The sequence below is a fragment of the Odocoileus virginianus genome, chromosome 15, assembly GCF_023699985.2.
Source record: "Odocoileus virginianus isolate 20LAN1187 ecotype Illinois chromosome 15, Ovbor_1.2, whole genome shotgun sequence".
NCBI classification, from domain to species: Eukaryota; Metazoa; Chordata; class Mammalia; order Artiodactyla; family Cervidae; genus Odocoileus; species Odocoileus virginianus.
In genome coordinates, this window is record NC_069688.1 from 43,868,763 (window position 1) to 43,894,346 (window position 25,584).

General features: G+C 38.2%; 1 protein-coding gene across 3 annotated transcripts in view; it reads right to left on the reverse strand.

Annotated features, from left to right (window-relative positions):
- Positions 1 to 25,584, reverse strand: part of OXR1 (oxidation resistance 1) — a 485,242-nt gene that overhangs the window by 220,734 nt on the left and 238,924 nt on the right. For all 3 annotated transcript variants that reach the window (XM_020879426.2, XM_020879420.2, XM_070477248.1), the window contains one exon: positions 15,176 to 15,372. In XM_020879426.2, the coding sequence (XP_020735085.2) occupies positions 15,176 to 15,372 (197 nt within the window). The remainder of the gene's footprint in view (positions 1 to 15,175; positions 15,373 to 25,584) is intronic.

The following is a 25,584-nucleotide window of genomic DNA, read 5'->3' on the forward strand; positions in this document are numbered from 1 at the left end:
GAAATGGAATGCTAACATGTGTTGGCATGTTTAAGCAGACAGTATAGGCTTTCTGCTCTAGGGAACATCCATATAAATTGATAAAGACTTATTCAAATAATATTTTGAAGGCATTTATTAACTTTGTTTTCTTTAAACATACTTGGTAACATGAGACTAAGTAATGTTTAACATTGTTTTCAAACCATCATATGAATTTCTCTTAGTAGGTATTTTTACCTACTAAAAAGCTATTAAACTAATTTGTTGAACATAATATTTTCTGCATTGTGAAATCATGTTTCCATTAAAAATTCACATAGCTTTTTACTCACAGATTATACTGACATAAAGGCTTTTTATCTCATAGCTTGTCTAGATGATTCAACATCTGAATTAGTGAAGTTTTAAAATAGCTCACTAAAAGCTTACTCGCATGTAGATGTGCAAATGATTTACAGTGACTCTATTAGGAATGGTCACTGAAACATTTATAATTGGGTTATTCAAAGTAATTAACTGTAGTCAGCATCCTTTCAAAACCTCTGGCAGAAATAGAAAATAGAAGCATGCCCCTCAATTGTGTCTCACTTCTAACTATTTTCACATCTTTCGAAGTTATCTTCTTTCGGGCAGAGTTGTGAATGAACATGGTCAAAATTTTATTGAGGAGTATGAATTTTTCACTTTTTTAATGTGTAAAAATGTCTTTAGATATGAAGTATTAAGAAAAGCCACATTTAAAAAAGGTCACATGATATGAATTTTTTCTTTAAATTTTTTTTCATTGAGATATAGTTGACATAGGCATTTATCAGTTTCAAGTGTGTGACATGACAAGGGGATATCAATAGTCCTAGTTCTGAATGTTTTTAAGACCCTAGAAATGCTTTAAATTGACGATTTTTTAAAAAAATGGAAATACTGGGGAAAACTGAACATATCAGTTCACTGTTTAAATTGCCATTATTGCTGTCCCTGAATATTTAAAATAAAGTAGATATTTCTTAATAATCTGTCATTTTCTTCCCCTAGCCATGGTGAAATGGGAAAGCCCCTACAAGCATTGGTGGGTGTAAAGGGCACGTTTTGATGGCTGCGACTGCGAAGGACTTATTTTCATAGGAATTCAGCAAATTTCAAATAGGATCATGATTATTTCTCCACCACAAAATAATGTCCATTTAAATTATTTCACAATTCTAACCAATATAGCTTTAATTAGGCAGCTTAGAAATCATTAAATGAATTGACAGGTATAATTTGTTTTTAATAAGTTATAACTTATGCTGCAACTCAAACACTAAACCAACACTAGTAGCTCAGGAAAACCTTGGGGCATTGACATTTCTTAATCCATTGATCACCACCATAATTAAACTGTGTTCCTTGATCCTGGGTTGATTACTTCTGACAGAGAACAATAATAAAATTAGGGGAAAGAGCATAAGACAATGTACAAAATTTGGTGGAAACTTTGTAAACTAGAGTTGGCGAGCTTCCATAGCATGTTATGAACATTATCAATCTATAGGGGGTATCAAACAAATGTCTTTTTCTTCTTTCTGAGTATACCTACTACTGCTTAGTAAAATTTAATTAAAATTGTATAAATGTTTAGTTAAGAAATCTGATTTCTCTTGACAGAAATAAAGTGTTCATATTTATTCTAGAGTGGAAAGTGAGTTTTCATCTGTGAGTTGTCTGAGGCTTCACATTTTAAAGTGGACTTTAAATGGAAATTTTAAAATGACACTAAATAAAAACCCATTCAAATTCCCCTCTAGCACATACATACCCACAAACACAGATTCTCATACACTGGATAATCCCAAGGTCTGCTTATCCCACAAGTGAACAAAAAACTGAACTTAGATTTTCAGCTACCTTCAAATTCAACTATATTAGTAGAAAGGGCCCATTCTATTGCAATGTGATATTTCTATATATGGGTATGTGCATGCTTAGTCACTCAGACATGTCCGACTCTTTGCGATCCTTTGGACTATAGCCCATCAGGCTCCTCTGTCAATGGAATTTTTCAGGCAAGAATACTGGAGTGGGTTGCCATTTTCTTCTCCAAAGGATCTTCCTGACCCAGGGATCAAACCTGGATCTCCTGTGTCTCCTGCTTTTTTGCAGGCAGGTTCTTTACCTACTGACCATTGGGGAAGCCCACCTCTACATATGCACCAGTCTTTAAAATCTGTGAAAATCCCAGGTCCATTTAGGGAAGTCCAGATTCCATGTATAAGAAGGAAGCTCAACAACAGAATAATTCTCCTGAAATAATCTTCTGACCCAGAAAATATAAGAACTCATCAAAATGTCAGAACAAACTTCAAAACAAAGTCATTTTTCTCAAGAAAATAATTTAATTTGAACCCTCAGAGCAGTTATCCATTTTGTTTTTGTGCTTATAGACAGTGACCTGCATGACAAGTTGGTTCTTCTGATTAAATCAGAGAGACTTCCTGCTTTTACATGAAGCATCTTCTAGCTTGGAGAGAAGGTAGGTGCTGGTTCAGTGATGACCTAGTTTTATGCTGCAGAATGTGTTGCCTCCAGCAAGAGTAGTTTTTTCCTTTTTTTTTTCCCCTCTCTCTCCCACTACAGTATTTTTCACTTTAGAGTTGATTTTTTTTATTCATATAATTAAAAAGTCTGGATTCAAAATGAGAGGCATATAAGTTATGTGATGATACTTCAAAATGCCTGGTGTATTGCAATTAAAAAGCAGTTAAATATGTCTTGCTTTCCCCTTTTTAGAATTTCCAAACCAGTTATTACTGCTTTAATTTTACCAACTACTCAGAAGAATTCCCAGGGAACCCCTAATTTTATAGGCACTCTTTTCAATATATAAGCAGCCTGGGGTTAGAAAGATACAAATTTGTATTTAATTGTGCTTCATTAAGTTTGGAGGGTTGAAGGTACTCTATTCTGAAGGCAGTTCAAAGGTGTATGTCAGTGTATGTCAGACTTTTTCAATTCCATAGAAGAGTAATAGTTCAAAAGAACAGTTTAGGGATATTTCCTAACAATTTAGACAAGTGAGTAGGTTTAAAAATAACACATCTTATTTAAAAATTCTACAGAAGTAATACACGTATTATGTCATCATTTCACAGACATTATGTTAAAATATCATCCATGTGGAGAAGGAGATGGCAACCCACACCACTATTCTTGCCTGGAAAATTCCATGGACAGAGGAGCCTGGTGGGCTGCAGTACATGGGGTCGCAAAGAGTTGGACACGACTGAGCGACTTCACTAACATAAGAAAGGAGGTAAGAAAAGAAAGACAGGGAAAGAGAGAAGGAGGGGAAGAAGGACAGAAAGAAGAAAGGATGAGTAAAAAGAAGGAAAAGATGGTCACTTTGGTCAAATGTAATTTCATTAAAAACTAGTATTTTTTTTTTTATTTTCAATGCATTTGTTTCACCATCAGTGGTATGGATTAGCACCTGCAAAACCACTCGCTGAGATCTCTGTCAATGCTCTAGTCTCGTTTTGGTTTTAGAGAAAAGAACCTGATCTGAAAACATTTAGAAGATAAGCTGTTTACCATTAGTTGTCAATCTACTTAGATTCTTTCCTTGGTTTTGCCACTATTTCCAGTGTGATTGTGAATAAATCATTCAACTTTCAGACACTTAGTTCCACAGAATGCTACATAGTGGCCATAATAAGTATCCACTTGGTAATGTTGAGCGGAATGTTATTAATATAAGCATTCACCCAATTCAACATGTATTTGTTAGTCACCCAAGACATAGACAATGCATATGCTAAAATGCTGTGGATTTGTCCATGTGATCAAATGTGGGGAAGGGGTAGCCAAGTATGGGGCGAATTGGGGTGGAATTCTAACACTGTTCTAGGGAGAAGGAAACACTTCCATAAAGTCCATGACACATCATACAGAAGCATGGCTAGAGGGTAGGGCTGGGGTCTGAATCTAAGCTGGACAGCAAACTGGGGCACAGAATGAAAGGTCTATAGAGCAACAACCTTCTCTGGTGGGGAATGAGAAACTGTCTGCTAAAAACCAAGAGATAAGCAAGCATATCCACAAGGATCAGGACTGGAGGCTGGCTTCATATATGCAGGAGGGAAGGGATCATGGCGCCTCATTCAAGCTATATCTTTAATGCTCAACAACAGTTCACTAATATTCATGGAGAACTTCCAAGGTCTAGGCATTATTAATAAGCACTTTACACAGACAACTTCATTTACTCTTCACAACAGCCCTTTCAGGAAGCACCAGTTTTTATTTTCTTTTGTAAGTGAAGACACTGAGCTTCACAATTTTAAGTATCTTGTTCATGGTCACATAACTGGCAGGGGGAATGGGATTCCAACTTAGGCATCACATTCCATAGGCCAAGTTCTTCACTGATCCACCCTGCCTTTGGGAGCAGAAGTAGGAACTCTGTAAGCACTATGGGATGCGTGACTACCCTTCTGCCTTCCTGCCATGGGTCAAAACCATTCAGGTTTTGACCTGAATCATCAGAGAGCTGATCTTAGCACTTTTCCAGGCAAGTTTATGCCTAAACTGCTCTTAAGAGGTAACAGCTGTACTTCAGAAAAAAAACACAAACTTTCCAGTACATGGGCTCAAATTTGTTACATTCCCTTGATACTTCATTTTAATGTTCTTTACTACAACTTATTCTTTCCTTGGTAGAAATAAAGAACATCTGGGCACCTCCTCTTTAAAACAATGCTGGGAAGCTTGAGAATCACTAAATTTCCCATCAATCATTTTCTTCATGCTGCAAATATCAATTCTTCATGTTGCAAATATCAATTCCATTAGTCTTTTCATAAACTAATTCTATGCCAAGTGAAAAACAAACTCTTCGAAAAAAATCTATTATTAATACATCAAATGCCCTGTAACTGAAACCAGCCTAATTGATTTTTCAGAACTGTATCATTTATTTGCTAGAATGTTTATAAAAATTGTATAAGATTTAAACACATTTTACCAGTTAACTTTTCTATTGCCTTCTTCCCTTAACCTGTTTTACTGTTCTTTAAAAACTTATTATTCTTTGACAATGTGTTAAATATACCATTTATTTATAGCATGTTTTTCCCAGTAGAATATAAGCACCTGAGCACTTGGACTTCATCTTATTTTCTCTTTTATTACTGGCACTTCAAATAAGACCTGGTGTGTACTAGGCATTTAGTAAGTACTTATTCAATTAATAAGTGAATAGGTTAACAAATGAAGAAACATATTTTCATATACGGAAAATTCTGAGTTAAACACATGCACTAAAAAAACCCAGAATTTGTTCCTCTGGATATAACTAGAAATCACTGTGTAAAGAATAGTGATTAGTTCATCACAGGTGGTATCCAACAAAGAGAAGGTGGTACAGTGAGATTAATATAGAAAGGATAAAAAGTAAAGACCAGGCATAAGGGCAAACAGGAGATTAAAAGGAGTGAGCAGATTGTCAGTTCCCTTGACAAGGTGAGGACCTGAAAGGAAGTTTCAACTGAAGGAAAGTTCCAGAGGTATTCAGACACCTGTTGGCCAAGGAGTCCCCTACTGGCCCTGTTTGGAAACACCGCAGAGCCAGGAACCTGGGAAGGCTAAGCTCAACCCTTTTCTGTCTTCTCCTTGAACTTTCAGAGAGCATTTAAGTACTGCAAGTAATTAGAAAAAGGGCTTTAAATATAAGATACGACACCATTAAACTCCTAGAAGAGAACACAGGCACAACATTCTCTAACATAAATAGCAGCATTTTCTCAGGTTGGTCTCCCAAGGCAAAAGAAATAAAAGCAAAAATAAACAAATGGGACCTAATCAAAGTTATAAGCTTTTGCATGGCAAAGAAAACCATAAAACAAAAAGACTACCTAAGGAACAGCAGAAAATATTCTGCAAACAATGCAACCAACAAGGGTTTAATTTGCAAAATATACAAACACCTCATACAGCTCAATATAAAAACAAAAACCAAACAAACTGATGAAAAAATGGAGAGAAGGCCTACACAAACATTTCAACAAAGAAGACATTCAAATGGCCAACAGCCATATGAAAAGATGCTCAACACTGCTAATTATTAGAGAAATGCAAGTTAAAACTATAATGAGTTTTCACCTCATGACAGTCAAAGCAGCCGTCATTAAAAACTTCACAGATAATAAATATTGGAGGGGTGTGGAAAAAGGAACCATCCTACACTGTTGGTGGGAATGTAAACTGGGGCAGCCATTATAGACAACAGGATGGTGGGTCTTTGAAAACTAAACACAGAGTTATCATATGATCCAACAATCCCGTTCTTGGGCACATATATGGAAAAGACAAAAACTCTAATTTGAAAAGACGCATGCACCCCAATGTTCAATGTAGCGTTATTTACGATATCCAAGACATGGAAGCTACCTAAATGACCATCAGTGAATGGATAAAGAAAATGTAGTATATGTATGCGTGTGTGTGTGTGTGTGTATGTATGTGTGTATATATATATATATATATATATATAGAATAAAGCCATAAAATGAATGAAATAATGCCATTTGCAACAACATGGATGACCTAGAGATTATCCTACCAAGCGAAGTAGGAGAAAGATAAATATCATATAATATCCCTTATATATGGAATCTAAAGAAAAAATGATAGAAATGAACTTATTTACAAAACAGAAACAGACTCACAGATATAGACGACTAACTTGTGGCTACCAAAGGGGAAGGGACTTCCCTGGTGGCTCAGAAGGTAAAGCGTCTGCCTACAGTGCAGGAGCTGGGTTCGATCCCTGGGTCGGGAAGATCCCCTGGAGAAGGAAATGGCAACCCACTCCAGTACTCTTGCCTGGAGAATCCCATGGATGGAGGAGCCTGGTAGGCTACAGTCCATGGGGTTGCAAAGAGTCAGATACCACTGAGCGACTTCACTTTCACTTTCACCAAAGGGGAAAGGTTGGGGAAGGGATAAATTAGGAATTTGGGATTAACAGATACACACTACTATATCTAAAATAAACAACAAGGCCCTACTGTATAGCACAGGGAACTATATTCTACATCTTGTAATAAAGTATAAAAGAAAAGAAACCGGAAGAAAAAAATGCATGTATAACTGAGCTGCTTTGCTGTACAACAGAAACTATCACAACATTAGAAATCAATTATGCTGCAATTTTAAAAAATAAAAATGAGGGCTTTGCTAACTCTGTAAACTTCTTGTTTTCTAACAGATATCAAGGTTTTATGATCTTAGTCACTGCTCCTCAGAGCAGGGGTTCCAATCCTTCTCTAATGTGCTGTTTTCAAAGCTCTTCCTTCAACTGAACTTTTAACAGATCTCCTCCCTCTTCCTCCACTGAGAAGGGCACGGATCCTCACCACCACCTCCCCCAGCACTCCTGTCTCACTCCTCTTTCCCATCCCTAGAGTTTATTGAGCACTTACTGTGTGCCTCACATGGAACTAAGTGCTGGGATTAGTGAAATTTACGGCATCCTTCCCTCCTCATAAGAAGTGGCACTTGGCATGGAGACAGACAACACAAGAAAATAAGGAAGACAGGTGAGTGCCTGATGCAAGGCGGCTGATAAACAAGGACAGTGGAGGGTGCTGAATAGTGACTGGATCTATGCCGTCAATAAAGAGCCCCTGTGTTTTGGGGTGCTGAATAGTGACCGGATCTATGCAGTCAATAAAGAGCCCCTGTGTCTTTACGATCTGATGCGATCTGTCCATCTTCTGGATTCCACTGCACTTGGAGTGAACCGCCCCTGCTCCTCCTGATCCTCTCTCATCTCCCCTCTGCACCCCACCCCTCACCATGGCACTGGGGGGCATCCGTCTCATGTTCCACTCACTGACGTGCCTGCTTTAACCAGACACTCCCTCCCCCCACCCCCCACACAGTAAACACCTTGAAAGCAGAGATCTGTGTTTTACTCTTTTTATTCTGAACAGCACCTGCTATAAGGCCTCCCACAGCAAGGTCTGATCGGAAATTAATCAGCATTTGGCGTGTCACTGAATGACTCTGATTACAGAACATCTATTCAAGAGCTGTCCCACTTCCTAACTGTCAAGGGAAAAATCTCAGAATGGAAAGAAGTCAGCACTTTTACTAACAGTCACAGACGCTGGAATTTTGGCTTTAAGACTCTGAACCAAGAAACAAATATTACCTGGACCGTACAAGCTCAGCTTAGGGAGCCATGGGACACTTTGGGATCCTATGCGCTTAGTCTTCTTCACTACCTCTATGCCTACTTTGCAACTTTTCAGAAGTCCTTGCATGTAGTTCTCTGAATAAAGGTAGCAAATACATGGAGTACGAAAAATATGAATCTATTATTTGATTTAATTTTCATCTGTTTTTTTTTTTTTTTTCTTCTTCTTCTTTTTGGACACAGCATGAGGCTTAAGGGATCATAGATCCCTGACCAGAAAGCAAATCTAGGACCTTGATAGTGAAAGTTTGGACCCCTAACCACCAGACCATCAATAAATTCCATCATCTTCCATTTTTAAGTAGGGATTATGTTTCTGAAGGCTATGCAGGTTCCTTATATAAACTGCCAAACTCAAATGGTTTTATTGAGCACGAACAAAAATTAGAGCAGGGAAGAATTCGATTCTGTTTTCATCTGTTCAGCCATTAGAGCTAGTCCACTAATTTAATGTTGTATCATTCTAGTTCTAATTAGCACTTTTGTTTAAAAATAATCATAGAATTTTAAGTATGTGAAGAACTTCAAATATCTAGCCCAGTTGTAGGTCACAGCTCCTTAACAGAACATGCAATCAATTTAGTGAGCTAAATTAAATGACTACATTACATTTAAATGACTGCATTTAAAACTTGAGAAAATAACAATCAAAATGAAGAGAAAGGAAATGTTTTCTGAAAATTTTTTTCAGCTGTGTTGTGGTTGAGTGTGCATGGGGTAAGTAGTGTAAAATGTGTTAGGCAGAATGCTAAAATAATCCCCAATATTTCTTACCCCTCTCACCCTTCCGGTGATCCCCAGTTCTGTGATGGTGATAGACATCATTCCCATGATTAGTTATTGTTGACTTTCAAACAGAGAGATTGTCTCTGTGGCTCTGACCTAACTACATAAGCCCTTAAGAACAGATAGCTCTCTTGCAAGCCCAAGGAGAGAAAGTCAGAGATGCATTATGGGAAGTATCTGACATGCAGTTACTGGCTTGAAGATGAAAAAGGTCACACGACATGCAAAAAGCGTGGCCTCTAAAAGCTAAGAGTGAAGCTTCAGCCAATATCCAACAAGGAAAAGGGGACCTCAGTCCTACAAAGGAAAGGAATTGAATTCTGCCAACAAAAGGAATGAACTTGGAAGCATTTATTCCTTTTGTTGGAAGTCTATCTTTCCCTAGCTGGACCAATCTGCAAACAAGAACTCAGTCCAGCTAATACCTTGAGTTAAACCTTGTAGATACCCTGAGCAGAGAACTTAGGCATGCTATGTGGACTTCTGACCTGTACAACTATGAACTGATAAATGGCTGTTGTTTTAAACAGCTAAGTTTGTGGTGATTTGTTTCATTGCAATAGAAAATGTATACAATATTTTACATGGTCAACTGTAAAATAAAGAGTGCCAGAGGAAAAAAAAAATAGAAAGACCAAATTGTTCTAAATCTATCACTGTACAAATGAGAAAGTTAAGGTCAATTCAGTTCAGTTCAGTCGCTCAGTTGTGTCCGACTCTTTGTGACCCCATGAATCCCAGCACGCCAGACCTCCCTGTCCATCACCAACAAGCGGAGTTTACTCAAACTCATGCCCATCGAGTCAGTGATGCCATCCAGCCATCTCATCCTCTGTCGTCCCCTTCTCCTCCTGCCCCCAATCCCTTCCAGCATCAGGGTCTTTTCCAATGAGTCAACTTTTCACATGAGGTGGCCAAAGTATTGGAGTTTCAGCTTCAGCATCAGTCCTTCCAATGAACACCCAGGACTGATCTCCTTTAGGATGGACTGGTTGGATCTCCTTGCAGTCCAAGGGGCTCTCAAGAGTCTTCTCCAACACCACAGTTCAAAAGCATCAATTTTTCGGCACTCAGCTTTTTCACTCTCCTCTTTCACTTTCATCAAAAGGCTTTTTAGTTCCTCTTCACTTTCTGCCATAAGGGTGGTGTCATCTGCATATCTGAGGTTATTGATATTCCTCCCGGCAATCTTGATTCTAGCTTGTGCTTCTTCCAGCCCAGCATTTCTCATGATGTACTCTGCATATAAGGTAAATAAGCAGGGTGACAACATATAGCCTTGACGTACTCCTTTTCCTATTTGGAACCAGTCTGTTGGTCCATGCCCAGTTCTAACTGTTGCTTCCTGACCTTCATATAGGTTTCTCAAAGTTAAGGTCAAGTGATGGTAAATAACTGTGCAAGACTGTATACTTAGTGACAGGAGCTGCACAGAAAAAGCTCTTTCTTAAGCCATAGTCCTGATAACAGTGATTACAATCATTTCAGTTTAGCTAAAGACTCATACATCTCACATCGAAAGAGAAAAGCTTTTCCCCTACTTCTTTCAAAACAACAAAATTTTATTTTACTTCTTGTAAGATGAATTATTCCCCTACAAAATGTAATGAATTTATGCTGTGCCATGTTTTGGCTGCTATAATAGGCTTAACATATTTCTGCTATTAGGAATAATTAAGGACCTGAATCTACTGCCTACACAAGGAGGTAATGATTCCTCTTTCCTAGAGTTCTCTCAATAGGAACTAGATCAATAAACAAGTTCATGAGGGATAAAAGCTGAGAGATCAAAAGAAATTTCTAGAAAAGCTACTGGAGCCACTCAGCCACTAAGGGACATTTAAATAATTCCAAAAAAGTTTTAGCTCTCTTTTAAAACACCACTTATTTTAAGAGAAGTTCTTTTTTTAATTTAAAAATTCCCTGAATTATTGCTTGCCTTTTCCTAAATCACTGAAGTATAGTACTATACTTCGTTGCTAAATTTAAATGTAGCAGTCAACTTAGCCACAAGAGGGTTTTTCCAGTTGTGTGAGTCACAAGTTGAGGCGCTGAAAGCTATGTTTATTTGTTTTTTAAAAATTTCTATTGGAGCATAGTTGCTTTACAATATTGCGTGAGTTTCTGCTGTACAGAAAAGTAAATTAGCTATATGTTATACATATATCCCCTTCTTTAGTTTTCCTAGAGTTCCGAGAGTTGCCTAGTTTTTAGTTTTTCAGAGTTCCCTGTGCTATATATTAGGTTCTCATTAGATATTTATTTTATACATGTGTGTGTGTGTGTGTGTGTGTGTGTGTGCGCGTGCGCACCCAGTCGTGTCCAGCTCTTTGCGATCCTATGAACTGTAGCCAACCAGGCTCTTCTGTCCATGGAATTTCCCAGGCAAGAATACTGGGACGGGTTGCCATTTCTTTCTCCAGGGGATCTTCTGACCCAGGGATTGATCTCCCATCTCTTAAGTCTCCTGCACTGAGGCAAGTTCTTTAGAAGCTGAGCCATTAGAGAAGCGCATTTTATACATCAGTTCAGTTCAGTTAGTCTGTGTGTGACTCTTTGAGACCGCATTGACTGCAGCATGCCAGGCTTCCCTGTCCATCACCAACTCCCGGAGCTTGTTCAAACTTAGGTCCATCGAGTCAGTGATGCCATTCAACCATCTCATCTTCTGTCATCCCCTTCTCCTCCTGCCTTTTATCTTTCCCAGCATCAGGGTCTTTTCAAATGAGTCAGCTCTTCCCATCAGGTGGCCAAAGTATTGGAGTTTCAGCTTCAACATCAGTCCTTCCAATGAATACCCAGGACTGATTTCCTTTAGGATGGACTGGTTGAATCTCTTTGCAGTCCAAGGGACTCTTAAAAGTCTTCTCCAACACCACAGTTCAAAAGCATCAATTCTTTGGTGCTCAGCTATTCTTTACAGTCCAATTCTCAAATCTATACATGACCACTGAAAAAACCATAGCCTTGACTAGACGGACCTTTGTTGGCAAAGTAACGTCTCTGTTTTTTCATATGCTGTCTAGGTTTATACATAGTGGAGTACACATGTCAATCTCAATCTCCCCATTCAATCATCCCTCCCTTCCCCGCTTTGTAACCATGTTTGTTCTCTACATCTATGTCTCTATTTCTCTTTTGCAAATAAGTTCACCTGTACCACTTATAAGTGACATTATACAATACTGTTTTTCTCTTTCTGATCTACTTCTCTCTACATGACAGTCTCCAGGTCTCTCCATTTTTCTGGAAATGGCACTACTTTATTCCTTTATGACTGAGCAATATTTCATTGTATTGATGTACCACACCAAAAAATATCTTTAAACAAAAGGGCATATTGGCCAGTGGATGGGTTAGTTGGCATGGTTAACTTAAGTGAAATTATCTGGGAATTGCAGTAAAAATATCACTCTACTATATTTTCAATAGAAACTCTTTTGGCTCACCTCTTTGTAGAGGGGGTTGGTATCATTCTAAGTGACACAGAGGCTAATTCTAAAATGTCATGAGAAGGTTAATTTCATTCACAGAGTCGGCTATCTCTGGTTCACAATTTTTTCTTTAATTCCTTTAAGATTTATCTTTTATCCATAAACAGAGACTATAGTACTTAACAAGAGTTATGAAGATCAACTGAGATAGAAGGAACTTAACTTATGCCTGGTATTGAGAATTACTCATAAATGGCAATTAAAATTGTTGTTGTTGTTTATCACCAACACATTTACTAAGGGATATTAAATAGACTTGTTCTCAAAATAATTTTTCAACACAGGTGATTACGTGGTTGCTAATATTTCAATCTTGAAAATGTCTCCAGGTCCAAATTAGTAGAGGGGTGATATCAAAAAAGGAAAGTTGACAATTCTTATGTCTACTTTAACTTACAGTCATGTCACTGACAACGGTTATGAATAAAAGTCTTGCAAATTCAATACTTAACCATTCACTAGTGGCAGGGCTATTTAAAATAACAGTTCACCTTTCTGCAATTCAAACTTATGATTTAGACTTTCATTTTCCATGCTTAGCTCTTTATTTCCTTTGATCAAGCTAGTCAATCTTTTGCCCTCATGTTCTCATCTTTAAGAAATATTGACGTTGAAAGATAAGTTTTATTTTCTGAAGGAAAAATACTGTCATCTCAGCTAGTTAATAAATCAGAAAAGCAGCAGATGGTGGTGGACATGTTGAAAGATGGAAGGAGAGGACACTGGGAAGTGGAGAGAGGCAGTTGTGTAAATGTCACGGGCTTTTCCAGCTGATTGCTTTTTAGAACTCTGCCATTATAAGTTTTACAAATACCATATCAAGTCTCATTATGGGTGACCACTGACATCCTGAAAGATACCTGTTAAAAAAGTAAGACACAAATGTCTTCATCTGGAAAGAGGAAACCTGAGGATAGATATAGGAAGAAGACACAATGGGAAGAGAAAGCATCATTTTAGGCACTAAATCCTGAATACAACTAGACATACATGGAAGCATCTTTTTAAGAGTGAAGGAAGTAATTTAACCCAAAGACAGAGTAGAATGACTGTACAAAGCCACATAGAAAACTGGTGTGGGAATCAGAATCAGAAATCTGATATGATTACATTTCTAGATAGAGACACTAATATATCTGAGAAAAATAATACAAACATCCCATATTGGGAGCTCAGGGGTATTGGATACAATGTAAAACATGAGCCCTTTGATGTAACTTGGGTAAAACCATTAAGCCAACAGCATCTACCTAGGGCTTTTGGTGATGACTAAATCTCTCCAAGAAATAATAAGCAACAACACTGCATCCATCATCTTCTTGGGTAAATTCATCTCCCCTATGCATGACCTCTACCATATATATGTCTAGCAACTTTTGTCTCAATTAGACCGAAAAAACTGAAAATTGTTGTTGAGAGGTAGAAATCAAGGTCAAAGACATGATAAGCAAACACTGCTACATAAAAGTGGGCAATGCAACTTATATGTATTATCTCAAACACTTTATTTAGGTGTTAAAGTTCAGAATTATAGGATATTATTCTACTTCAGAAAAAAGGGACACAATGTGGATAGGTTACTTATAATACTGAATATAATATGAATGCTATGTAAATAGTTCCGAGTGTACAGCAAAGTTTGGATGGACATGAGTTTGAGCAAGCTCCGGGAGCTGGTGATGGACAGGGAAGCTTGGCATGCTGCAATCCATGGGGTTGCAAAGATTCGGACATGACTGAGCAACTGAACTGAACTGAATGTGGACAGACCCTATCCATAGCCTATTACCTTACCATACAATGGGGTCTGGATGTGATTCACTCTCACCAATGTAAAGTAATGTGCAAGGTGAAAACAGACCAACAACATAATTTGTCCTTCTTCAGAATGCAATAATTTTCTATTTTCTTAGTGGCTTTGTTAGTTATAGGCTGACATCAACCACCATCTCAACAACCTGACAGAACAGGGTCAGCCACTTGAGAGCCTGGAGGGAGAATGAAAAGAACAAAAACCAAAACCCACGAAAAAAGCAGGAAAAAAACCAGCACTGACTAAAGACTGGCAAAAATGAAAATATCAGCACATAAGCTTAAAACTTAGAAAATCATATATACATATATGTCAGTTACTTCTGTTAGGCAGGATATAGACAGTCTTCAGGCCTACTCTCTTACTTAACTTTGCTGGAGGCTGGTGGTATTTTTCCAACTCTATTTCAGGCTGTATGAGAAAACATCCACAGAAACCATCAGAAATACAGTTGACCCTTTGTATCTGCATGTTCAACATCCACATATTCAGCCAAACAAGGATTAAAAATATTTGGGGAGAAAAATTCAGAAAGTCCCAAAAAAAAACCTTGCAATTATTGTACACCCAGAACTATTTACATAGCATTCATATTCCATTTGGTATTATAAGTAATCTCGAGATGATTTAAAGTATATGAGAGAATATGTTTAGGTTCTATGCAAATATTATGCTGGTTTATATAAGGGACTTGAGCATCCTCAGCTGTGGTATCCTTTAGGGGTCCTGGAACCAATCCCCATGGATACTGAGCAACAGTTATATATATTATACAAACAAGGGGACATTAACCACAGCACCTCACATTCACTGTTCTGATTGGATAGACCTCATTTACTCATTTGCATAAATCATGGTACTCACCAATGGTGTAGAACCTCTTCAGCTCACTTCTTCGGGAAGGGTGTTTCTGGGAATTTGCTGTGTTGTTCTGTTCTTCTTCAATGATGGGTGTCTTGGGTGCCGGGGGTTTACTGGCTTGTGGCATTTGCTTTCCTGCACCAGCCAAAGGGTTGAACCCTGGAGCAGTAATATCCACCGACTGGGACTTTTTCTTCAACCTACAGGTAGAGCAAACCACATGTGATAACTCCTGACTCCAGAGAGACACACAATTTTTTTTTTCACATTTATCTCCATCATAATTTTTTTTCAACAACAGAGCTGCATTTGGCCTTGAAAGAGAACAAGCTTTATTCAGAAATTACAGATCTTCCCTGCTGCTGCTAAGTCACTTCAGTCGTGTCCGACTCTGTGCAACCCCATAGATGGCAGCCCATCAGGCTCCCCCGTCCCTGGGATTCTCCAGGCAAGAACACTGGAGTGGGTTGCTATTTCCTTCTCCAACAGATCTTCCCTACAGTATTTTAAACCCTTCAAATATTTTTGAAACTATCCAAGGGGAGGGGATCTTCTAATCAGAACATTTCATTAAAATACATTCAAATGTAAGGTGATAAAGGACTTTAACTGTTTGAATAGCAAACTAAAATCTGGCTTCAGACAAACACAATGCACTGAGCAACTGCTCGAAGTTTTGAACGGAGTATTTTTTAATGTCACAGTAAAACATTAGTTAGAAACAAATAACTGCAACTGCCAGAAGAATAATGAAATGTTTATCTGTATAACTAGAGGCTGCCAGTGCTTTTCTGTTTCATTGGTAACAGAATCTTAGCTGGAAAAATTATAGAGTTTATACTGTTTCTCCAGATACTCTCAATGACAGTCAGTATACCACCGCTCATCCTAAACTTTAGAGAGCAGACATCAGCTCTAACAGGAAAAGCAAAAGGCCATGCAAGTACGAGAACATTTTTCTTGGTGTAAAAATAATTGGTAAGTGATATGCCTTTAATTCAAATACTTCAAGCTACACAACCTGATATTTGTAATGTAACTGAACCCTAAGCCCAGCATACCCTCAGTGCTTGGTACTTTTGGAGGCTAATGTTAAGTGTCATTTTTCAAGCCTTAATTCCCTACAGAAAACTAGTTGACAGTTTTATCAGTTATGGTAATCACACCTGCACATTTGCAATTTCCTAAAAGTTTCATAAAACTTCACACCTCCAGGTTTTATTCAAGCTTTTCCAATGTATTAGCTCCACTTTCTGCCCCACTGGTCAGACTGTGCTTCTGCTTCTACACTTGCCTTAGATGTGGCCTTCTCTTGGACACTTCCTATGACTCAGGCCTTGGTGGCCTGACGCCACTCTGCATGGGAGGTTATTCATAATGAGCTCTCAACAAGCCTTTATTAAACTGAATTTATCAGAACAAAATCTTTGTTAAAGGAATAGAATATACCAATTAGTAAAAGATTCTTTAATGAAAGCAGTGTTTATTCAAATTTAGTCATTTTATTATCACCTGTAGGATATCTGCTATATTTCAGTTCAGTTCAGTCGCTCAGTCATATCCGACTCTGCAACCCCATCAATCGCAGCACACCAGGCTTCCCTGTCCATCACCAACTCCCAGAGTTTACTCAGACTCATGTCCATTGAGTTGGTGATGCCATCCACCCATCTCATCCTCTGCTGTTCCCTTCTCCTCCTGCCTTTGATCTTTCCCAGCATCAGGGTCTTTTCAAATGAGTAAATTCTTCGCATCAGATGGCAAAGTATTGGACTTTCAGCTTCAGTATTAGTCCTTCCAAAGAAAATTCAGGAATGATTTCCTTTAGGATGAACTGGTTTACATACTACCTATGTGATCTACTTAATATTCATGAAAATTGACTTGCTTTATGAAAATTGCCAACAAATATATTAACAAGTGCTCGAGAGCACTAGCCATGAGAAATATAAATTAAGACCACTTCACGTTCAAAACAGAACCACCAGAATGGCTAAAATGTCAAAGACATGACATGAAGTGTAGTGATGAAGCGCAATTGGAATTCTGGGACATTGATGGTGGAGACCACTCTGGGCAAATTCCTGCCACGATCTTAGCTGAAGGCATGCATCTTTTGAGTCACTCATTATATTCTTAGTATTTATCCTACACAAATACAGACATATTCACCAAAAGGCCCAATCAGGAATATTCATAGAAGCACTATTTATGAATACATAAATATCAGAAACAGCCCAAATGTCTTACCAACAGTAGAAATGGGTAAATAGGTTGTGATAATACTTATAAAATGGAATTTCATACAGCTCTGGAAATGAAAGAACTACAATTGCTTGTAATGACATGGATGGGTCTCATAAAAATAATGTTGAGCAAAAGGAGACAAAGGCTCATGCTATAGAATTCAATTTATATAAAGTTCAGATAGAACTATCAAACTCTCTATGCTATTAAAAGTGTGGATAGTGGGGAGTTATTACATTGATGGGCTTTCCAAGTGGTACAGTGTTAAAGAATCCACCTGCTAATGCAGGAGGTACAAGAAACACAGGTTTGATCTCTGGATTGGGAAGATCCCCTGGAGAAAGAAACAGCAACCCACTCCAGTATTCTTGCCTGGAAAATCCCATGGACAGGAGAGCCTGGCCATGGAGTTGCAAAGAGTTGGACATGACTGAGCTATTGAGCACACACACATATATTGACAGAGACATGAATGGCTTTCTGGGACTCTGGTACTGTTCTGTTTCCCGAACTGGGTTCTGGGTACCAGGATGTGTTTACTTTGTGAAAATCTAATCATCTACAGTTTCTGCATCTTTTCTGAGTATACACTATATTCCAATAGAGTCTCCATTGGAAATTGGCTGAATTGTTAATTTATTCATTTAAAATCAAGATTATATATAGTTACTGAATAGCTGCTTGCCCCTAAGCAGTAAGAAAAAGGAAACAGAATGAATGGGGACATTAAAAAGAAACAGAATGAAAGTCTTGCCTCCAGCCTCCCAAAGACGGCCAGAGTAGAGTGAATCTAAAGAAGAAGACTTTCCTCACTGGGTTGGCTGTACCTCATCCCCCTGCTTTCCAGGAACTGAAAGGGGCTATTCATTCATTCCTTGGAAGGCTACTTTGCATCAGCTAATATTTTTGGACCAGGAACACACAGCAAACCCAAAGGGGCAAAATATCTGCCATCATGGAATCCTCATTCTCATGGAGGGAGACAGATAATAAGTAACAAAACAAACCAATATATAACCAATCAGGTGGTGAAAAATGCTGTGGATTAAGAGAGTAAAAGGGACAGCAAGCAAAGGTGTCCAAGCGTATTGTTACATAAAGAACAGCCAACGGAGGGCTCTCAGACCATCAGACTTTTGAGAAGAGACCTGAAGGAAGAAGCCGTAAGCAATTTGGGGAGCAGTATTTCAGCAAATGGGGAACTTGTTTCTCTGTGTTAGAGGAACAAAGTGACTGGAAGAGAGAAGCAGGAGATGAGGTCAACAAGATGCCCCCCATCAACAAGAAGGGGGGCAGGGGAAAGAGGACAGATTATATAGAGCTTCAGGGTCATTTAAGAATGAGGCCAGGAGAGGGTCTGATCTAAGGAGGCATGTACGATGAGTGTATTTTAAAACACTTTGTTTGCTTTGCTGAAATCAGGTTGAAGGCTGTATCTCCAAGTTAAGCACATTGCATGCAATGACCTTCAAGGAGTCAACACTAAAAATCACTTAGAATACCACATACTTGAGTAGACCAGGTTTTACCTTGCCCAGGATTATGTACTTATTAATGCTGTGATCCTTCAACATCCCCATTCTTGTCCGAGTCTGGAGTTTATGTACTGTAGCTATAAGTTACAGTAGTACCGTGAGCAGCATTAAGATTATTTATTTATTATTATTTATTAAGAAATAAAGTGAAGGTCATTGAGGCAACAACTTTGATTTGTTCCAATATGGTTTTCCAGAGAAGCACACTTAGGCATACAAAGATGTAGATTACACTGAAAATATATTAAACCCGAGAAACTCTAAGAAATCACCAATATTTGACCATTTTCACCTACAGAAATGTTAATTCTCTATAGGGCATTTTACAAACTTTATTTCAAGATCAAACTTGAGTTTCAGCATAAAGGAAGTTTTTTTGGGGGGGAGGGGTGGAAGATGGGGTGTGAAGGAGTAGGGATCGAAAAGTGCTACATTTTACTGAAAGAAATCCAACTGCTCTTTGCATGTGTGAATGCTTTGTGGCTCAGTGGTGTCCAACTCTTTGCAACCCCAGGGACTGTAGCCTGCCAGACTCCTCTGTCCATGGAATTTTCAAGGCAAAAATACTGGAATGGGTTGTCATTTCCTTCTCCAGGGGATCTTCCCAACACAGGTATCAAACTCACATCTCCTGCATTAGCAGGCAGATTCTTAACCAGAGTCACCTGGGGAATCCAACTGCTCTTTAGTTCTCAGCAAATATTATTTTCAAAATGTAAATGTGACAAGTTTTACCTTCAATCCACACAGCAAACTATTTCATCACCAGAAACTGCTTACATTTTATGCTGGCATGTTTTAGAATTGATCAGAGTTGCTAAATTTATGTCTCACACTAGAGGACATCAGCAATGAATCTTAGATATTTGATAAAGGCTTGATACTTAATTAATGACATTCTCTATCACTTCAAATACCTAAGTACTCTACAAATCCTTTTATAGCCTCTGGAGTAAGCAAAGGACAAAAACAAGCAGTCTATATTTTCTGTATTTTCCCTCTTCTTTCTGCTCTTTCCCACCAGACACTCACCCCAATCAAAACTTGAAGGTGTCATGTTTTCACTGTTGTCGCTGGAGTCTGGAATGCTGCTAGTAGGTTTGTGGGCTTGCTTAAGGAAAGACTTCTATTTGCATGATCTTAGAAAGGAGAACTGTGGGTAACTGAATTACTCCTTTAAGGATTCTAAAAATGACTACAGTGGTTGACAAGGAAACCTGCTAAATGCTACCTTCGATTTCCATATTTCATGAAAGGGGAAGTCTTTGTAAATTTTTAATAATGTTCTTAATTAAATGTGTTAAACAAATGTTAATATAGCATAATGGCCTATGTAGGTGTATGGGAGTAATAAATGAAACACTACAACTAGAGACAAAAAGATCTCTCAATAGATACCAAGAGGATCTTTGTTTAAAGTGCTTTGCATCACTAAAGGTAAAATAACTGTAGACATCATAGAAGGGGAAAAGGAACTGAATAAAAAGAGGCATTCCCCCCTTGGCACGGCTTCGACAGGCAGACCGCCTTGTGTTTCATCACCTTTGCCTTTTCTTATTCCTATGTTCTTGTGAACAGAAAAGAATTATTCCTACTCCTCCAAACATGTATTCCAATACCTTCTTTCATTATTGTAACAAACTGACTGAGTTGCTCAGTCATGCCCGACTCATTGTGACTCCCTGGACTGTAGCCTACCAGGCTCCTCTGTCCATGGGATTTTCCAGGCAAGAGTACTGGAGTGGGTTGTCATTTCCTCTTCCAGAGGATCTTCCCGACCCAAGGATCGAACCTAGGTCTCCCGCACTGAAGGCAGACGCTTTACGGTCTGAGCCACCAGGGAAATCCTCATGGTAACAAGGTTGGACATTTTTCTCAGACTCAGTTTCTTCATCTATAAAATGGGGGTAAAACAGAACCAGGAAGGTTCTGAGGACTAAGTAAATATCCTATGGAAAAGTACCTAGCATAGCACCTGCATGGAATGCAAGCTCCAATCTCTTTAAGGGGATATAATTTTGTTCACACTTCTATGGATGCTGAGGAAATGAAATCAACTTCTGCACAATTTTTAAAAACTTTTTATTTTATATTGGAGTATAGCCATACATATACAGGTATCCATTCTTCCCCGGGGCTTCTCTGGTAGTTCAGTTGGTAAAGAATCTTCCTGCAGTGCAGGAGACCCAGGTTCAATCCCTGGGTCAGGAAGATCCCCTCAAGGAAGAAATGGCAACCACTCCAGTATTCTTGCCTGGAAAATCCCACAGACAGAAGAGCCTGGCAGGCTACAGTCCATGGAATCACGAAGAGTCGGACATGACTGAGCACACATGCAGAAGGAAGGAACTTATGTTGACTTTAATAGAAACATAAGAAATCTTTCACTCATTTCAAGATAACGGAGTAGAATTCATGAATACCTTGGCTAAGGGCTTAATGGACATCCCGGAGCCCAGAGCTTGTGCCAACAGTGAGTGAATGGCTTTAAGCTGCTCATCACACAGAACTTCCGCCGAAGATGTGGGTCAATCCTCTATTTCAACAGCTTTCACCAAGGAGAAGCTTGCTCTAAACTTCTTCATATTTAGCCCTTTATTACCCTGGCTTATTACCCATCATATTCTTCTGGTCTTACATTTCCTTTCCATCTCACACTGTGGGCTTTTCACCTTCCCATCATCTCTACTCTTCCATCATCTTCCCTTTAAGTCATTACCAACCAGTACTTTTCATCTTTCTTTGTCTGTTATGCTTTTCATTTTTTAACAGTTTTGTTAACTTGTTTGACTACTGCATGATAGAACTCTACCTTAAGCCTGAACTAAACTCTGGTATGACTTATGTATGTAAGAAAAACATATTTTCATTTAACTGGAGTTCTTAACTGAAATTACTTCTCCCCCATCAAGTGGAATTTAAATTGTACCTTCATGATAATTAATCAGATATGTTCCTGAGCTCTGCAGCTATCTGAGAAAAAAATGAACCTCCTATTATCATGTGCTATGTAGTATTAGGATGCCCGTAGCAATAATGGAAACCATTGGGGAAATCTACTATAGTATAATGGGAATATTCCCTAGGTCATAGGAAAAGTTTGGTTGGGAGGCTAAAACTTAGGGAAGCTGGAATCCAACCAGGATAATTTGGACTAAAAAGCCACGCTTTAGAATTAAGAGATAGAGAAAAATTTCAGCTCTAACATTCACCAGCCATGTAACTTTGGACAAGAGCTTTGACTGTCTGGGTCTCTATTTTCTTACTCATAATGGTGGTATTCATACTATATGTCTACTTGACCCATGAAAGTTATTGTGAACAGAAAATGTGTTAATGTTAATGAAAGTACATTGTAAAACCCCACAGAACTCTGCAGTACACAGTAGTAGCTATACAAAATCACTCTTTGCCCAATTCACTTGCTCTATACTTAAGCGAATGTACATGTACACACACATACATGGATGCATGTGAATGGTTGTGCCCCAAGGACTCAACGCTTGTAGTCCTTTCCAGTCATTTCCAACAAGAAGACCATCTGTGATTTGCACAACTAATTACTGGTAGCCAAGCTGTTTCCTTGCTTCCTAAAAGAGCTAATGCAAGGATATTTTTTAAAGTAGTAAAGTTGCTGAGAATGTAGATTTCCCAAGTTGGATACTGTGTGCTGCAAAAATGTCCAGTCACTGAAAAAGAGCTTTTGAGAGCAAGTGCCTGAAGAATTTTCACACTGCAAAATTAAGGGCTTTTGTTATCCCTTGTACAGTTTGACTAAAAATCAGCAGCTAAGAACAAAACACAAAACCAGCAGAAAACAAGCAGATTCAGAAATCCAACCAGAAGAAATGACAGATTGGAAACCTATGCATTAAAACAAGAAAACAATCCTTTGGGGTATAGAGTATGCCAATTACAGCCTGCTCAGTTACAGCTGTAGCCAAACTATTTATTTTTTGTGCCCCTACAAACAAGGATTAAGACAGAAAATATCATCAACATGGGATCACGAATTACACAATCTTCTTTTACAATTCCAAACCAATGCAAAAGTTTCAACAGAAGTATCCTTCGGGAGTGCAAATTGGCATTGGAACCATTAATGGGAGAGCAAAACCACATACCTTGCTATAATAAGATGTTTCTAGCCCTGTATTCATTCTAAGAGATTGATGCTGTCCTAAGTTGGAGATTCAGAGAACAGAAAATTCAAGAATTGAGTCAAAGGTGCAAAGATATGTAGAAATAATTTGCTAAAAATTCTCTTATTAAAAGCAACTGAATTCAACTCTGTGAAGAGCAAGGCCAGTTGTATATAATATCAACCAAATAGAAGCATACCTGAATCCATGGCTATCATAACTTAAATTTATAACAAAAGTACTAGAAATTAAATCCAAAACCAATCTGACTCTACAAAGTTCAATAAACCCTAAAGTAAACAGTTAGCCTTTCTTATTGACCCTTCATGAAAAAGACACCCAAATCCTCGAAGTTTGCCAGGTGCTTTATTCATAGCTTCATGCTTATACCAACCCAGACAAAAGAGGCTGGAGAGAAGCATTTTTCATCAGGATACTCACCATCAGATCAACTGAATTCCTACATTCAGAGAAATTCAGTCTGTTCACCATTTCACTCCTAGGACTTAGCATGCGTGCATATGTGCTTAGTCATTTCAGTCGTGTCTGACTCTGCGACCCCGTGGACTGCAGCCTGCTAGGCTCCTCTACCCATGGGATTCTCCAGGTAAGAACACTGGAGTGGATTGCCAAGCCTTCCTCCAGGGGATCTTTTCAACTCAGGGATCAAACCCAAGTCTCTTAATGTCTCCTGCATTGGCAGACAGATTCTTTACTGCTAGCACCTGGGAAGCCCAGGACTTAGCATACAGAAAGAACTTCATAAATAAACTGTTACATGAATGAGTGGTTTCATGATGGGAAAAAGCTGCAAGAGATAATACAAAAATGCAAGCAACTTCATGTATGAAGTCTATGAAAATAAGCTACAAGAGTAACTAATTTTGGACAGTTTGGGGGCAGATGTAATAATCAATTTAGTATTGCTGCTGCTGCTGCTAAGTCACTTCAGTCGTGTCCAACTCTGTGTGACCCCATAGACAGTCAACCCACCAGGCTCCCCCATCTCTGGGACTCTCCAGGCAAGAACACTGGAGTAGGTTGCCATTTCCTTCTCCAATGAGTGAAAGTGAAAAGTGAAAGTGAAGTCGCTCAGTCGTGTCCGACTCTTAGCGACCCCATGGACTGCAGCCTACCAGGCTCCTCCGTCCACAGGATTTTCCAGGCCAGAGTACTGGAGTGGGGTGCCATTGCCTTCTCCGCAATTTAGTACATCCCCACTCAATCATGGTAGCTTCGAAGCTTAGACAAAGGAAATTATTCCACCTCTATTATCACCAGTATAATAAATTGGAACATTTCTTTTTTCACTAAATTTAGCCTTGTAATTTCTAAAAATACACTCTGCAGTCTTGATAAATTGACATCCCTATGCAAAAGTTTCAGTGGTGGCAAGAAGAAGTGAAAAGATAAGGACTCTGTAATAAAAAATTTGGGTTCAAGTTCAGGATCTACTGATTTTAAGTAATCTAATATTAAATAATTTTCTTGATTTGAAGTTCTACTTTATATTTTTGATCATTCATTAAAAATTTGCATATATCTTTCTACTACAAAGTTTCACAAAATTAAGTCAACAGTATTAATAGTAAAATTTTTATGAGCTTCCCCTTCCATGTACTTTCCAATCATATCACTATATTGAAAGCATTCACTTTGAAATTACACAAATTTCCAATTTATTTCAGTTTTTGCCTTGGAACTTCAAAGCCTTTCAACTGGAAAATCTTGGAAGTAGAAACACATTATGCAAATCCAAAGATTAGGGCTTCAGTGATTTGGAAGTCAAATTCTTATAAATGTTGAACAGTCTCCTGTAATAATCCACAGAGATAGAATTTAATTTTATTACCTTTGATTAAATGATTTGCAACATGCTATTGCCACATCGAGTGCATTCTGTTTATTCATCTTAGGAGGAAGGAATCAGAATAAATAAGCACTATTTTAAGACTTTAGGCACCTATCCAACATTGCTGATTAAAGGAATCTATTTTTAACAGGACCTCCTATTACAAACTATCTGTATAATGCATATAGACTAGCTGATTAAAATGTAGTTTTGCCTATGCACAATGTAAGGCAACTCCAAACTTAATCAAGATAGCTTCTGTAGGTAACAATAATCTGGGTCAAAAGCTAATGGTTTACAGTTAAAATGCCAATGTATAACAACAGTCTCCTGTGTTAATTTCCCCAAATGAATATATGATAAACAGGAAGAAGTTACAAAAATATAGGTCTCTCACTTACATGTTAATTCAGAAGCTTAAAAAAATCACTCCATTTAATTCATTGTTTCTTTACCTCTTTAAACCAACCTGTCCTGTTGATGAATATTAAAAAATCCTCAAGTCATTCTACATATTTTCAAATAAAAATGATGCTTGGTGGGTTTTACATGTAATATTGCATATTGACTTTATTCTTGTTTGAAAAGGAGTTTTTTAAACTGCCCCATGTAGATTCTAATTACCTAGTAAAATAC